This window comes from Myotis brandtii, unplaced genomic scaffold (assembly GCF_000412655.1).
Source record: "Myotis brandtii unplaced genomic scaffold, ASM41265v1 scaffold896, whole genome shotgun sequence".
Lineage (NCBI taxonomy): Eukaryota > Metazoa > Chordata > Mammalia > Chiroptera > Vespertilionidae > Myotis > Myotis brandtii.
Genome location: NW_005371677.1, coordinates 646,557 through 661,881, shown reverse-complemented (window position 1 = coordinate 661,881; position 15,325 = coordinate 646,557). Strand labels below are relative to the sequence as shown.

General features: G+C 39.6%; 1 protein-coding gene across 6 annotated transcripts in view; it reads right to left on the bottom strand.

The window, feature by feature from the left end:
* RB1CC1 (RB1-inducible coiled-coil 1) overlaps positions 1–15,325 on the bottom strand; it is a 53,702-nt gene that overhangs the window by 6,463 nt on the left and 31,914 nt on the right. For all 6 annotated transcript variants that reach the window (XR_001360418.1, XM_005885175.2, XM_005885176.2 and 3 more), the window contains 6 exons: positions 10,177–10,342; positions 7,170–7,278; positions 6,829–7,069; positions 3,809–3,863; positions 2,593–2,640; positions 1,592–1,650 (listed from right to left, as the gene is read on the bottom strand). Coding sequence is in view for 5 of the 6 variants with exons in the window: in XM_005885175.2 (XP_005885237.1) it covers positions 1,592–1,650; positions 2,593–2,640; positions 3,809–3,863; positions 6,829–7,069; positions 7,170–7,278; positions 10,177–10,342 (678 nt within the window). In the remaining variant the exon portion in view is untranslated. The remainder of the gene's footprint in view (positions 1–1,591; positions 1,651–2,592; positions 2,641–3,808; positions 3,864–6,828; positions 7,070–7,169; positions 7,279–10,176; positions 10,343–15,325) is intronic.

The window sequence follows — 15,325 nt, the reverse complement described above, 5'->3', positions numbered from 1 at the left end:
CCGGAAGGACATCCAGAAGGCCGTTTGGCTGTTCGATCTAATTAGCATATTAGCTCTTTATTATATAGGAGATATATATATATATTACCCTACCCAGCACCTAATTGGAATGCTGGTCATTTATATAAGATGTCCAAAGGATGATGCCAGCGACTGTCAGAAACCAAAAGCTTTAAAAAATAAAAATTGTAATATTATCTATTGTTTAAAGAACAAAAATGGTGGGGGGGCGGGGGGAGAAACCGACTACAGTTCATCTAGTCATAGGAAGAAGGTAATCTTCCTAACCTTTCATTTTACAAGAAACACAAATTCAGAGGGAGCAAGTTATAGTCTCAGTGGCAAGGAGATCACTGTATACTATTCTCCATTTCTAAGTACAGTGCTCTTCAACTTGGAAAAGCCAACTGAGTTAGGGTCTTGTTGTTAATTAGGTTTAAACAATGGAAATTACTAATTTCGGGTGAAGGGAGCAAGAAAACAAAGAAATGGTACCACTTGTCAACATGCTATAAGTGGTGACTGTTTCTTCAGAGTCTTTTTTAGAAATGTTCGAAGTATCAAGAGCCATTCAGAGTTATTCTCCGATTCCTTAGTTGTCAAAATAATTTAATTTAGTGGGTCCTACACCTAATAAGTCATCAAAATCACAGAGGAAGCTTTTAAATGACAACAGTCTTTTATTCATTAGTTATTTACCATGCAAATATCTGTTGCCCACCTAACATGATGTGAAGGTAGTGCTTTGGCTAAACACCAGAAGATGAGTTGTCAAAGGTAGATAGGTGAGGCCCTGGACGGTTTGGCACCATGGTTTAGAGTGCTGGCCCACCAACTAAAGAGCTTCAGGTTCAATTCCCAGTCAAGGACATATACCTCAGTTGCAGGTTCAATCCCTGGCAATCCCTGGATCAGTTGGATGGGGCACAAACAGGAGGCAACCAATTAATGTGTATCTCTCTCTCCTCCCCTTCCCCCTCCTTCCACTCTCTCTAAATATCCTCACACCCGGGGTGAGGATTTTTTTTTAAAAAGGTAGACAGGGCACTCTGAGGAAGTGTTTTCTTTCTTTTTTTTAAAGTTCATCTCTCTCTAATCTTTGAAACACCATAAATTGATTTGATTTGACATACAGCTGGCAGGTAAAGTCAGATACCACCCTTTCAAATCACTGAGAAAAGATAATTAAAGCTCTAATAGGAGACATTTCTAATTCAATCATAATGTTACAAGAAATAATCATTTAGAAAAACCTTACTTTAAAAAAATATATATTTTTATTGATTTCAGAGAGAAAGGGAGAGGGAGAGAGAGAGATAGAAACATCAATCATGAGAGAGAACCATTGATCGGCTGCCTCCTGCATGTCCCACACTGGAGATCAAGCCCACAACCCAGGCATGTGTGCCCTGACCGAGAATCGAACCTGTGACCTCCTGGTTCATAGTTCGATGCTCAACCACTGAGCCACACCAGCTGCGTGAAAAACCTTGCTTTTTAATAAAATTTTTTCACCGATACAATTCAACATTATTCAGTAAAATTTTTTGCACAGAAAAATATCCCCACAAAATATAAATAAAATACTTACTCTCGAATAGCTATCTTTTCAGAATGCCTTGAGGATACTGAAGACATGCTCTGAGACATCTAAAAACAACAACAAAAAAATATAAACAGTTCATAAAGCTTACATAATTAAAGCATGATAGTTATTAGGTCCTATTGCAAAAATTTTGTTCAATGTTATACACACTGTCTCTGTCCCAGTTTTTAAGAGTCCAAGTTTATATGGTTCATAATAACATAATTCTTTTCCTTCAACAATTACTTTCAGTGGACAAATTTACCTACATTTTTACTTTATATTATTTTCTGAATCCAATTTGGCTGGATTAAAAACAATATAGAATTACATCTTTTTTTAAAATATATTTTATTGTTTTTTTTACAGACAGGAAGGGAAAAGGATAGAGAGTTAGAAACATTGATGAGAGAGAAACATCAATCAGCTGCCTCCTGCACACCCCCCACTGGGGATGTGCCCACAACCAAGGTATATGCCCTTGACCGGAATCAAACCTGGGACCCTTCATTCCACAGGCCGATGCTCTATCCACTGAGTCAAACAAGTCAGGGCTAGAATTACATCTTATTTATAATTACATACTTAATCTTAAAAATTTCACAGGGAAAGAGATTGACACGTATACTTCCCAAGCAGAGTGGGCCCAAACCTGGTTATACAAATCAACAAAAGATGAACAGATCTCTCTTTGTTTATTAAGTTTAATTTTGATGCTCAGAATTTCTTCCATTTCCCTCTGAACACTATCTTGAATAATGCAGGATCTCAATTAGTGTTTGAAAACAAAAGAGAAAGAAAATACTACAACAATAATGACTAGAAAAGCCTAAAATTATATAGCAACTGATGACCATAATCATCCAAATGGTCTAAATGCTGCTAGTAAAGATAAGTTTGACCATCCATTTTCAGAACACATGCAACTTTATTTAGATTTTTTTAAAAGATTGAGTTTTTGATAAATTTATTAAAATGAGGACTTGGATCAATTGAGAAAAACTTACCAGTCTTTGATTTAACCGCTTGTTTTCTTCTTCTTTTAATTGTAATGTCTGCAGGGGGAAATAAAAGAGACCCGTGGTTTGGTTTTTCCTTGTTCTTACTCAAATCTAAACATGATTGACAAAATTTTTTAAACTTCAGATTACTTTCAGTTCCAGTACAAAAGTTAGTGGGAAATGTTTATTTATTGACCCTTTCCCACTGTTTTAATTATTTTCTGGATTAAAAAATGAGAACATTTTTAGTATATTTACCTAACCCAACGATTTTAAAAAGTTTAATGTGCATTAGAATCGTATCACTTGTGGAACTTTTTAAGTATGCAGTAAATATCTGAGATCTATCCCCAAAGACTCTGCTAGTATGTCTGTTCTAAGAAGAGGTATCTGGATATATCCCAGTTGATTCTGATATGTGATCATGCAACCCTTCAATAGCAGCAAGAACAACAATGAATGCAGGTTAGAACCAAAGCTGAACAATTTTTACTAGGTTCTTATAAGCTTGTAAAGAGAAAAAAAAAAAAACTGCTGAAAATCTTGAAAATAAAGGAATGAGAAGTGCTCTATAAAACAATTGGGAGGAAACTACTTATTGTCAATGTTCATTTCAATTAATCTTTATAAAAAAAAACACATCACTTTTCTTCATCATTCACATAATCTATTTTTGCCCAATCCAGGTAAGTATTACGCATACTTATGTTTTAATGAATTCTGAGCTACTGAATAAAACTATTATTGTACATAGTTATTTTATAGAGACCACTAACCTTTTTCTCTAATATAGACTTCATTTACTGGAAACATATGACAAATAAGAGTCTTGAAATGATATTGCCAACTGTTAAGCCACTTCTCAAAATATTAACTACAAAAATAACCATTAAAAAAAGATCTGCCCCAGCCGGCATGGCTCAGTGGTTGAACATCAACCTATGAACCAGGAGGTCACAGTTCGATTCCCAGGAGGGCACATGACTGAGTTGAGGGCTCAATCCCCAGTGTGGGGTGTGTAGGAGACAGCCAATCAATGATTCTCTCTCATCATTGATGTTTCTGTCTTTCTCTCCCTCTCCCTTCCTCTCTGAAATCAAGTATATATTTTTTAAAAAGATCTAATTTATAAACAGGGTATGTTTTCAGCATAAGACATATTTAACTGCATCCACATAATGAACATATCAAATATTGCAGTTAAAGAAAATAATTTACTTACTCGTTCTAACAGCATTATCCTCTGTTTTTCTTCAGATAGCATATGGATGTTTTCTCTAAGAGACAATGAATTATTTTAGTTTAAGTCTAAAAATTCTGGACTTTACATTCTTCAAAAGAATTTTAGAAATTTAACTATTACTACAAAGCACTTTAAAATTTAAGGGTCTGAACTAAATTGTAGAAAGCATCCTGTTTAAGTTACGGTACATTTCAATGGTGTACATTCTTTGTAGCAAAGCTCCTGTAATTAGACCTATAAACCTTTTGAAATTACAAGCAAAACATTCGTTTATGCTTTTTTCTAGGATAATGTCTTTTATTTTATTATTTATTTCTTATTAATCCTCACCCGAAGATATTTTTCCATTGATATTTTAGAAAGAGTGGAAGGGAGGGGGAGAGACAGAGAGAGAGCGACATTGAAGTGAGTTAGACACATTATTTGGTGGCACGCCCCCAACCAGGGCCGGGGTACAAGCCTGCAACCAAGATACATGCCCTTGACCGGAATCAAACCTGGGACCTTTCAGTCCGCACTGAACCAATTCTTTTAGGAACCTCCATACTGTTTTTCCATAGTGGCTGCACTAATTTGTAATCCCACCAACAATGTCTGAGGGTTCACTTTTCTCCACATCCTTGCCAGCACTTGTTTCATTAATGTGAGCTATTCTGACAGATGTGAGCTGACTTAACACCAAAAAATAAATAATCCAAATTAAAAATGGGCAGAGGACCTGAATGGACATATCTCCAAAGAGGACATAAACATGGCCAATAGATATTTGAAAAGACGCTCGACATCAATAATTATGAGAGAAATGGAAAATTTAAATATTAATATTTACAACTTGAGACTTTATTCATTTGACTAGAGGCCCGGTGCTCGAAATTCGTGCATGGGGGGGTTGGGGGGGGAACGGGGCGCGGAGGTGTCCCTCAGCCTGGCCTGCACCCTCTCCAATCTGGGACTCCTTGGGGGATGTCCGACTGCCAGTTTAGGACCGATCCCACAGGGGCAGTCGGACATCCCTCTCACAATCCAGGACTTCTGGCTCCTAACCACTCGCCTGCCTGCCTGCCTGGTTGCCCCTAACCGCTTCTGCCTGCCAGCCTGATCGCCCCCTAACTGCTCCCCTGCTGGCCCCGTCACCCCCAACTGTCCTCCCCTGCAGGCCTGATCGCCCACAACTGGCCTCCCCTGCCGGCCTGATCTCCCACAACTGCCCTCCCCTGCTGGCCATCTTGTGGCAGCCATCTTGTGATGACGTGGGGGCGGCCATCTTATGACGACATCGTGCGACGCCACCTAGGCTTTTATTATTACAGGGGTCCTCAAACTTTTTAAACAGGGGGCCAGTTCACTGTCCCTCAGACCGTTGGAGGGCCGGACTATAGTTTAAAAAAAAACTATGAACAGATTCCTATGCACACTGCACATATCTTATTTTGAAGTAAAAAAACAAAACGGGAACAAATACAATATTTGTATTTGCATGTGGCCCACGGGCCGTAGTTTGAGGACCCCTGATTTAGGATATGTAGTTAATTTTCATAACTGTTTTTCTATTGCTTTATTGTTTTACTTTTTGCTGAGAGGAAGAAGTGTTCTACCCTAAATATGTCTATAAAATGTTCTCATTTTACGCCCTAGCTGGTTTGGCTCAGTGGATAGAGCATCAGCCTGTGGACCGAAGGGTCCTGAGTTCAATTCCGGCCAAGGGCACGTACCTTGGTTGCAGGCTCCTCCCCTGCCCTGGCCCTGGTCAACACTTATGCAGGAGGCAACCAATAGATGTGTTTCTCTCACATCGATATTTCTCTCTGTCTTTCCCTCTCTCCTCCACTCTCTCTAAAAATCAGTGGAAAAATATCCTTGGGTGAGGATAAAAATAATAATAATAAAAAGTTCTCATTTTAGCGCTGCTGGTGTGGCTAAGTGGTTGAGTGTTGACCAAGAGATAACCAAGAGATAACAGTTCGATTCCCTGTCAGAGCATATGCCTGGGTTGTGGGCTCGATCCCCAGTGTGGGGCATGCAAGAGGCAGCCGATCAATGGTTCTCTCTCATCATTGATGTTTCTATCTCTCTCTCCCCATTTCTTCCTCTCTGAAATCAAATAAAAATATACATTTTCTAAAAGTTCCATTTCAGTTTTAATCATATTTAATTCAGTCACATTTTAAAGCACCTATAAATTAACAATTGTTTGTTGTGAACGGTGTCCTCTCTATGTATAAAATTTCTTAACTTTTCTAAACCGTTACTTTTATGTGGCTTATATATTTTTTCATTATTTGCCTTATGTATCTTTCTCAATTGCATTAAATCAAATGTTCTATATTAATTTTTCTTTAGATGCTTTTTTTGTACATAGAATGCAGTTGGATGCTTTTTTCCCAGACAGGTTTTGTAGAGAGGTTAGTTTATTTTTTCACATACATTTGGACTTGTTTCTGTCATTTATGTTTTCTAATGCCATGGTCTCTATATATGTTCATGCTTTCCGTTTTCAAATTACACTTATTTGTTCTATTTTTCACATACATTCTGAAGCCTCATACCTTTCCAGGTCTCAAGGTTAACCAGTTTCTAGTCCCTTCTTTTGAACTAAACAGAAACCTACATTCATTTTTACTTTTCAAAAAACTCCTCTACCTTTCCCCAATACACCCTCACCAAAATGAATATATTCACTACTAGAGTAATGCCTTTTCCTCCTAGGTTATGGGTCTCAAAGTTTAAACACTCCTGTAAATAATAACAACTTAATACTACTATAGCAACACTCATCCTGGCAGTCTATGAAAATATGCCAGAGTGATTCATAAGACACACAATCAGTCATATTAAAATATTTGTCATGTTTATAGCTTAAAGAATTAAAATGGCACAACTTTTAGACATAAGAGCTATCAACCAGTAGTGCTAAATATATTTCCTACCTCCAGAACTTTTAGTTTACACTAGTGGCTTAAAAGCCTAATATTTGAGACAGTTCAAAAAGGTGTACTTACTGTACGGACATCATGCTTGTCTCCATTGCTGAGTCCACTCTTCCTTCATCTTGTGTTTCGATGGCTGACTTCTCCGTTTCACCTGGGAGTTCAGGTGCACAAGCTCCATAAAGTTCTGGGGCTGTCGCTACATACGGTGAAGGTACAAAACTGCTACCACGCAGCTTACTGACTTCTTCCTCAAGTTTTTTCTTTTCTTCCAGCAAGCGAGCTCGATCTTCAGATAAGGACTCTATCAAATCTAAAGAGCACCCCAAGTTGAATTAAGCATTACAGAATATTCTTAAATGATTTCTAATTTTAAAACAGAATTAAAAATCATATTACAAAACTTTACTAACCTTTATCTCGCTCTTGCTGCTGTATTGTACTTTTCAACTTATCACTAAGATCATTAATTATGTTTTCTTTTCTCATTTTCTCTCTTGTTAAAACAGTGTTAAAGTTGGTCTGGAAGACAAAATGATTAAGTACATAAATTGCCGCCCTAACCAGTTTGGCTCAGTGGATAGAGCTTCGACCTGCCGACTGAAGGGTCCCAGGTTCGATTCCGATCAAGGGCATGTACCTTGGTTGTAGGCAATCCCCAGTAGGGGGTGTGCAGGAGGCAGCTGATCGATGTTTCTCTCTCACTGATGTTTCTTACTCTCTATCCCTGTCCCTTCCTCTCTGTAAAAAAAAAAAAAAAAAAAAAATCAATAAAATTTATTTTTTTAAAAATTGTCTGCATGCACATAGAAGCTAGGGCTAAAAAAATAACCTTTCAAATATTTGCATGTTACGTTTATATGTGGGGAAAAAAGTGCAATTTACAAATGTTTATTTTTTTAATGAAAATGCTATACTGTAGTAAATACAATGTTATTGCATTTCCCTGGTTCCATATTAAGATAATATTGTTCACATATTTATTGTCAGAGGAAAAGCAAAATTTGGGGAAAAGAAAATGATCAACAAATTAGCAAGTGCTATTTTATCTATTCTTTTAGTAATCTTCCTGCCTCTGGAAGCTTCTTGTCTTTAGCTAAATCTTGGTTAGCACAATAACATTTCAATAGAGATTTTATCGCATCTCCATCTCTTCTCTGTATACTTCAATGGCCACTGCACATCTGCTTTATGGCCAGACTTAATGGTCTGGCCCTCATTTATCTCACCAGCTTTACCACTCACTATTGATCAATATTAATAACTGAATCAGCGATGTTCAATAACAATCAACTGTAATCTACCAACAGCCTAACATTAATAGGAATTATAAAAAGTAGCCCTGACTCTGATTTGGAAATTATTCCCGGAGTCCACTAGTGTTAATAAATGGGGTCCCTCCCTTTATCTAGGAAGCGTGCTTGGTATTTCTTTGCTCTTCTGTAACATATGGTTCCCTGACCGAGAAGCTAACGGCATTTTGGCTTTGTTTAGTCTCCGGTGAGTGGACAGGGTTTGGGGCCCGGGGGCACGAGACAGGCCTCAGGAAGGCACCCGCTGCTGATTTTAGCAGAATTGAACCTGGGGGAACTCCACGCGCTCCCAGACCTCAGCCCAGGACCCGGCCGGCATCTGGAGAAAGTGGACGGACACCTCTGAACCTGGACACCTCTGAACCTGTCGACAGAATCTGTAAGTACCCAGGGCCAACATCCAACAGGTCACTTCCCAGATGAACTATGCAACTCTACCCCAAGGCTGAAAACACCACCTACCTCTGGTGCCCCCTGCAGGAACATTCTATGTGTGTGAGACCAGTGCTTACCTCTGCCTTCCTGAAATCAGAAGAACTACCTACAAACCCTCCGAGAGGAAGAAACGGGATGCTAACCCCTTTGTCATCATCCCTTTCCAGCCGGAAGTAGCTAAGAGCGGTCGGTCGTCACCTCTGTTCACCATAATATCCCGTCATCATCCCTTTCCAGCCGGAAGTAGCTAAGAGCGGTCGTCACCTCTGTTCACCATAACATCCCGTTGTTGTTGCTCCACAAGGCTAAAAGAAGCTTGTGGGACAAGGGGGGTGGGGGAATGAGGAGGAAACTGGTCTTGCAAGGCGTGTCAGGCCATAAAAACTGTGAACAATGCATTGCCCTGGGGGGTGGGGAAGGTTGTTATCGCTGGCCCCAAGACAGAGCATTGACACCTGGGGGCCTTCCTGTAAGCCCATGAAAGGGGGTGGAATCATATCTGCAAGACAATGACCCCAGAAGGATATAAATAGCGAAGCCTCTGCATGTTACTTCACTCTGATTTGGAAATTATTCCCGGAGTCCACTAGTGTTAATAAATGGGGTCCCTCCCTTTCTCTAGGAAGCATGCTTGGTATTTCTTTGCCCTTCTGTAACACTCTCTGTTATAAAAATTTGCCAAAGGAAAATGCCTTAGATGGTAATTGGCTTTGAAATCTTATAGTTGTTAGAACATAAATAATAAAAGTAGCTAAAATAAAAAAATAAATAAATAAAGTAGCTCTAGCCGGTTTGGCTCAGTGGATAGAGCATCGGCCTGCGGACTGAAGGGTCCTGGGTTCGATTCCGGCCAAGGGCACATGCCTGGGTTTCGGGCTCGATCCCCGGTGGGGGGCATGCAGGAGGCAGCCGATCAATGATTCTCATCATTGATGTTTCTCTCTATCCCTCTCCCTTCCTCTCTAAAATCAATAAAATTGTATTTTGAAAAAAAAAGAATTATAAAAAGTAAAAAAAATAAATTTTGCTGATGCAATTTAGAAAAATAAAATTTTAAAGATTATCATCTCAGTATAAACACTTTAATTTTGCAAAAGAACTTACCTGAGTTTTGAAGAGATTAAGAGATGTACTTAAGATCACATAGGTAGTTAAGAAACTAGAAATAGCCCTAGCTGGTTTGGCTCAGTGGATACAGTGTCGGCCTGCAGACTAAAGGGCCCCACGTTCGATTCCAGTCAAGGGCACATGCCAGAATTGCGGGCTCAATCCCCAGTAGGGGCTGTGTAGAAGGCAACCAATCAGTGATTCTCTCTCATCATTGATGTTTCTATCTCTTTCTCCCTCTCCCTCTCCCTTCCTCTCTGAAATCAATAAAAATATATATTTTTTAAAATAACATTTAAATAAAAAAACTAGAAATATAATTCACATTTCCTAATTTATAATCTAAAACTGTTTCATTTTGAAGCACCTGTCCATGTGACATCATGACTTGTAAAAAAAAATGTTTTTCATCATGAAGAAGGTATTTAATAAATATTAACAGGGTCAATGTAGGAAAATCACTTCTAAGATATCATAAACCATTAGCTGCACAAAGAAATTATATTTTGCAATTTATGTTGCCTTTCTTTAACCTAAAATAATGAAATGGGGCAGGAGAACATACCTGCTGTTCAGCAATCAAAGATGTTCGAACATTTTGCATTTCTTCATTTTTTCTTTTCTCTTGTTCTTCAAGTTGTTCTAAAAACTTAGCTTTTTCTTCCTGAAGCTTTTCTTGAAGTTCAGCAACCAGGCTTGAAGAATCTTCTCTGGTAGATTCAATGGCAGAACTTGAAAATTAAATATAGTATTGGGTGTGTTTTTTTCAAATTTGCAGATATAATCCCAAATTACCAAATACTATAACTAGTTAACATCAGAAAAGTTACATATCTTCAGATCTAACAGTGGTTATTATCATTATTCGCAAATGACATGACATTGTACACAGAAAACCCTAAAGACTCCACCAAAAAACTACTAGATTTAATAAAGGAATTCGGCAATGTAACAGGATACAAAATTAACTCCCAGAAATCTATGGCATTTCTGTATACCAATAATGAACTCTGAAAGAGAAACTAAAAAAACAAAAACAATCCCATTTACTATTGCAACAAAAAAATTAAAATACTTAGGAATAAACTTAACCAAGGAGGTAAAAGACATACTCAGAAAACTATTAGAAGTTGAAAAAAGAGATGGAAGAAGTTATAAACAAGTGGAAGAAAATAGCGTGTTCCTGAATTGGTAGAATCAACATCATTAAAGTGTCCATATAACTCAATCTATAGATGTAATGCAATCCCTATTAAATACCAACAGGATATTTCACAGACCTAGAACAAATACTCCAAAAATTTATATGGAACCAAATAGACACAGCAATCTTAAGAAAGAAGAACAAAGTTGGAGGAATCACAATACCAATATCAAGTTATACTACAAAACAGCCTAGTACTGGCACAGAACAGGCATATAAATCAATGGAAAAGAACAGAGAACCCAGAAACTGACCCAAGCTATTATGCTCAATATCTGACAAAGGAAGCAAGAGCATACAATGGAGTAAAAACAGTCTCTTCAATAAATGGTGCTGTGAAAATTGGGCAGATACATGCAAAAAAATGAAACTAGACCACCAACTTACACCATACAAAAAATAAACTCAAAATGGATTAAAGACTTAAATGTAAGTCATGAAACCATAATAATCCTAGAAGAAACCATAGGCAGCAAAATCTCAGGCATCTCTCGTAGCAATATCTTTACAGATACATTTTCTAGGGCAAAGGAAACAAAGGAGAAAATAAACAAATGGGGCTACATCAAAATATAAAGCTTCTGCACAGCAAAAGAAACCATCAACAAAATGAAAAGGAATTCCACTGTATGGGAGAACACATTTGGCAATGATACATCTGATAAGGGATTAATTTCCAAAATATATAAGGAATTCATACAACTTAACAAAAAGACAAATAATCCAGTTTAAAAATGGGCAAAAGACCTAAATAGACACTTCTCCAAAGTGAACATACTGGCGGCCAAGAGATATATGAAAAAATGCTCAAGTCACTGATCATCAGAGAGGGAAAAATTAAAATGACAATGAGGTATCACCTCACACCTGTCAGAATAGCTACCATCAACAAATCAACAATGGATAAGTGCTGGCAAGGATGTGGGAAAAAGGGAATCCTAGTACACTGCTGGTGGAATGCAGACAGGTGCAGCCACTGTGGAAAACAGTATGGAGTTTCCTCAAAAAATTAAAAATGGAACTCCCGTTTGACCCAGTGATCCCACTTCTAGGAATATATCCTAAGAAACCTGAAACACCAATCAGAAAGGATATATGAACCCCTATGTTCATAGCAGCAATATTTACAATAGCTAACATTTGGAAACAGCCCAAGTGCCCATCAGCAGATGAGTGGATAAAGAAGCTCAAATTTTTAAATGATACTTTATCAGTAAAGGAACACACACAAGAAAATTACACACTCCCACCTTTGCATATATTAACACCCTAACAAGCCTGGAAATTAGAACTCAAAAAAAGCTGATACATTTGTTCAGTTGGGAATTTCCATACTATTATACCCAGAACTTGAAATAAAGAATCTCTGGTTGATTGTTACCCCACCATTAATAAACTGTGTGTGTAGCAAAAGGTTGTATTATACTTTATGTTTCTAGTAACCAGGAAATCCTCACTGAATACAAACTAGGTTGTCTTGATGCTTGTACTCTATCCTATCATTAACTATATTTGATTTGGTCTAATAAACAATGGTTTGTCATGGGTTTTTGAAACTCTTCTTTTGGGATTAAAATTTAAAAATTTTAATGTTCCATACTCTCCCAGATCTGTATAAACTACTCCTTAGAAGCATGACTATGAACAGTATAGAAGTAGATTTTCAGATAGTCTACATTCATTCTCTTTATACACTGGAGTATAAGAAAGCCCTTTTCTAAAGATTTGAAAAGAAAAAAAAAGATAGCCTCCTCCCCAAAAATTCTCTAAATAATGTATACTATTGATTTAATTTTACCAGTTATATAGGAAAGTTATTTTAATTTTGCATTTCTTTAACCTCAAGTAGACTGAACAGCTATTCACATATAGGCTATTCATATTCTTTGTTCTATTCATATCCTCCGCTCGTTTATCTAATGAATTGTGCCCTTTTTAAAACTGACGTGTGGCACTGGGCAGTGTGGCTCACCAATTAGAGCGTCAGTCTGGGCACTGAAGGGTTGCAGGTTCCATTACCAGCCAAGAGCATGTATCTCTGTTGTACGTTCAATCCCCGGCCATGGTTGTGGCATGTGAGGGAGACAACCAATTGGTGTCTCTTTCTCACATCAATTTTTCTCTTTCTCTTTCTCTCTTTCTCTCTCTCTCTCCACCCCTACCTTCCATTCTAAGTATCAATGGAAAAAATATCGAGTGCGGATATTAAACAAACAAAAAAATTTGACTTATGAAAGTGTTCTTTCCTCTGCACGAAAGAGAAACTGAGAACTACATTATGTAGAATCCCCATCCCAGTAAGTTCTTGGAGGTTCAAGTTTGTCCACAAAAGATACCCACACAAAATCTGGAGTGTTAAAGAGAGTCCCATGTTTCTCCAGAGATGGCTGTGCTCTGACATGTGGCAACTTAAAATTCATAAGGGGTTTCTAAGCAAACTACCTGATTGGTGTCTCAGTAGACAATTAGTAGAAGTCTCCTAAAAATTGTAGGTTTCCTGCCCTAGCTGGTTTGGCTCAGTGGATGGAGTGTTGGCCTGCAGACTGAAGGGTCCCAGGTTCAATTCCAGTCAAGGGCACATGCCCCGGTTGTGGGCTCGATCCTCAGTGGGGGGCATGCAGAAGGCAGCCAATCAATGATTCTCTCATCATTGATGTTTCTCTCTCTCTCTCTCTCTCTCTCTCTCCCTCTCCCTTCCTCTCTGAAATCAATAAAAATATATTTTTAAAAAGTTGTAGGTTTCCTAATCAGCCAACACTTTGGTGCTTCAGATGACTTTGAACCTATAGACTTCCAGGATATTGACTCCCTTACTCTTCCCTTTTACCACCCACCTCTCCCAAAGTTCATTAAGTTCTAATTCTAATATTAACTCCTTTAACCCTCTGCGGTCCCATTTTATTTTTGGAATTCAAACAGTCTGGTCCAAATTAATTGACAGGATTGAATGTTGAACCGGTTTGCGGTGTCGACCTCAGCCTCAACGTTGGACCTACTCCTAGCGCCTGGTCTGTCGAGTCAGCCTCCACGTTGGACCGAAAAGGGTTAATCCTATATAATAAAAGGCTAATATGCAATTAGACTGAATGGCCAAACAACCGGAACCGAACAACCAGTCACTATAACGTGCGCTGACCACCAGGGGGCGTGCGCGGAACGTGGCGGGCGTTGCGTGTAGCGGGATGGTGGAGCATGTGAGCAGGGGCGCCAGACCAAGGCAGGGCATCGGTCACTGTCATTGGGGTGAGCCTCTGGTGGTTACTGAAAATTCTTTGCTCCAGCGTGCCACGATCTCGCCCAGCACTCACCCACTGCCGGCGCCAGAGCTGCCGCTCGCACCCACTGTCAGTGCCAGCCCCACTCGTACCCGCAGCCAGAGCTGGTGCCGCCGCTTGTACTTGCTGGCCCTGATCGCCCCTGAGGGCTTCTCCACCTCCCCCTGCTCCTCAGGGGCGATTGAAGCAGCCACCACTGCTCGCACCCGCCGACCACGCTGGCCCCGCTTGCACCTGCTGCTGGCACCAGCCCCAATCGCTCCGCACCATCAGCAGATACAAATGGGGATGGCGCGGTCAGAGCATCAGAGCGGCAGCAGCGGGAGCAGGGCTGCTGGCAAAGAGGGGACCAAGGGCTGCGGCAGGATGGGCCGAGACCCACCCCTGTGCCCACCACAGCCTCGCAGCCCACAGTTCCTTTCAAGGTACATGAATTCGTGCACTGGGTCCCTAGTCTTGAAATATGTAAAAGAGGTTCTGGCCCTGGCCAATATGGCTCAGTTGGTTGGAGCATCGTCCTATACACCGAAAGGTCATGGATTTGATTCTCAGGGAACATACCCAGATTGTGGTTCAATCCCTGGTCAGGTGCCGAAGGGAGGCAACTGATGCTTCTCTCACAGGGATGTTTCTCTCTCCCTCTCTCTCTCCATCTCTCTCTTCTTCTCTCTCTCTCACTCCCCCCCCCTCCTTTTCTCTCTCTCTCTCTCTAAAAGCAATAAAAAAGCAACAAAAACATATCTTCAGGTGAAGATTTAAAAAAATAGGTTTTATTTCTAAGCTCAATCCATAGATAGATACAAATATAATTGTAGGAAAAAATAAACTCTAAAGATGGGAATCTGGAATTCTCTGATGTTTCTATCTGAAGGCAGTAATGACCTCACCACCAGTGCAAAATGGAACTTTGGTAGACCAGGGCATTCCAAGTAGAACTGCTAACAACGGTAGTTATCTGGGATCAAATGGCTAAAGGCAAGGTTTTGGAGATGTCCCAGTTGTCCCTCCAAATCTCACTAAGCCTCCTTTACCAGCAGCAGCCTTTCCCCCTTATTTGAGACTAGAGGCCTGGTGCGTGAAATTCATGCACTGAAGGGGGGGGGTCCCCTCAGCCCAGCCTGCACCCTCTGGCAATCCGGGACCCCTCGGGGGATGTCCAACTGCCCTCTCGCAATCCAGAACCACTGGCTCCTAACCACTCACTTGCCTGCCTGCCTGATCACCCCTAACCACTC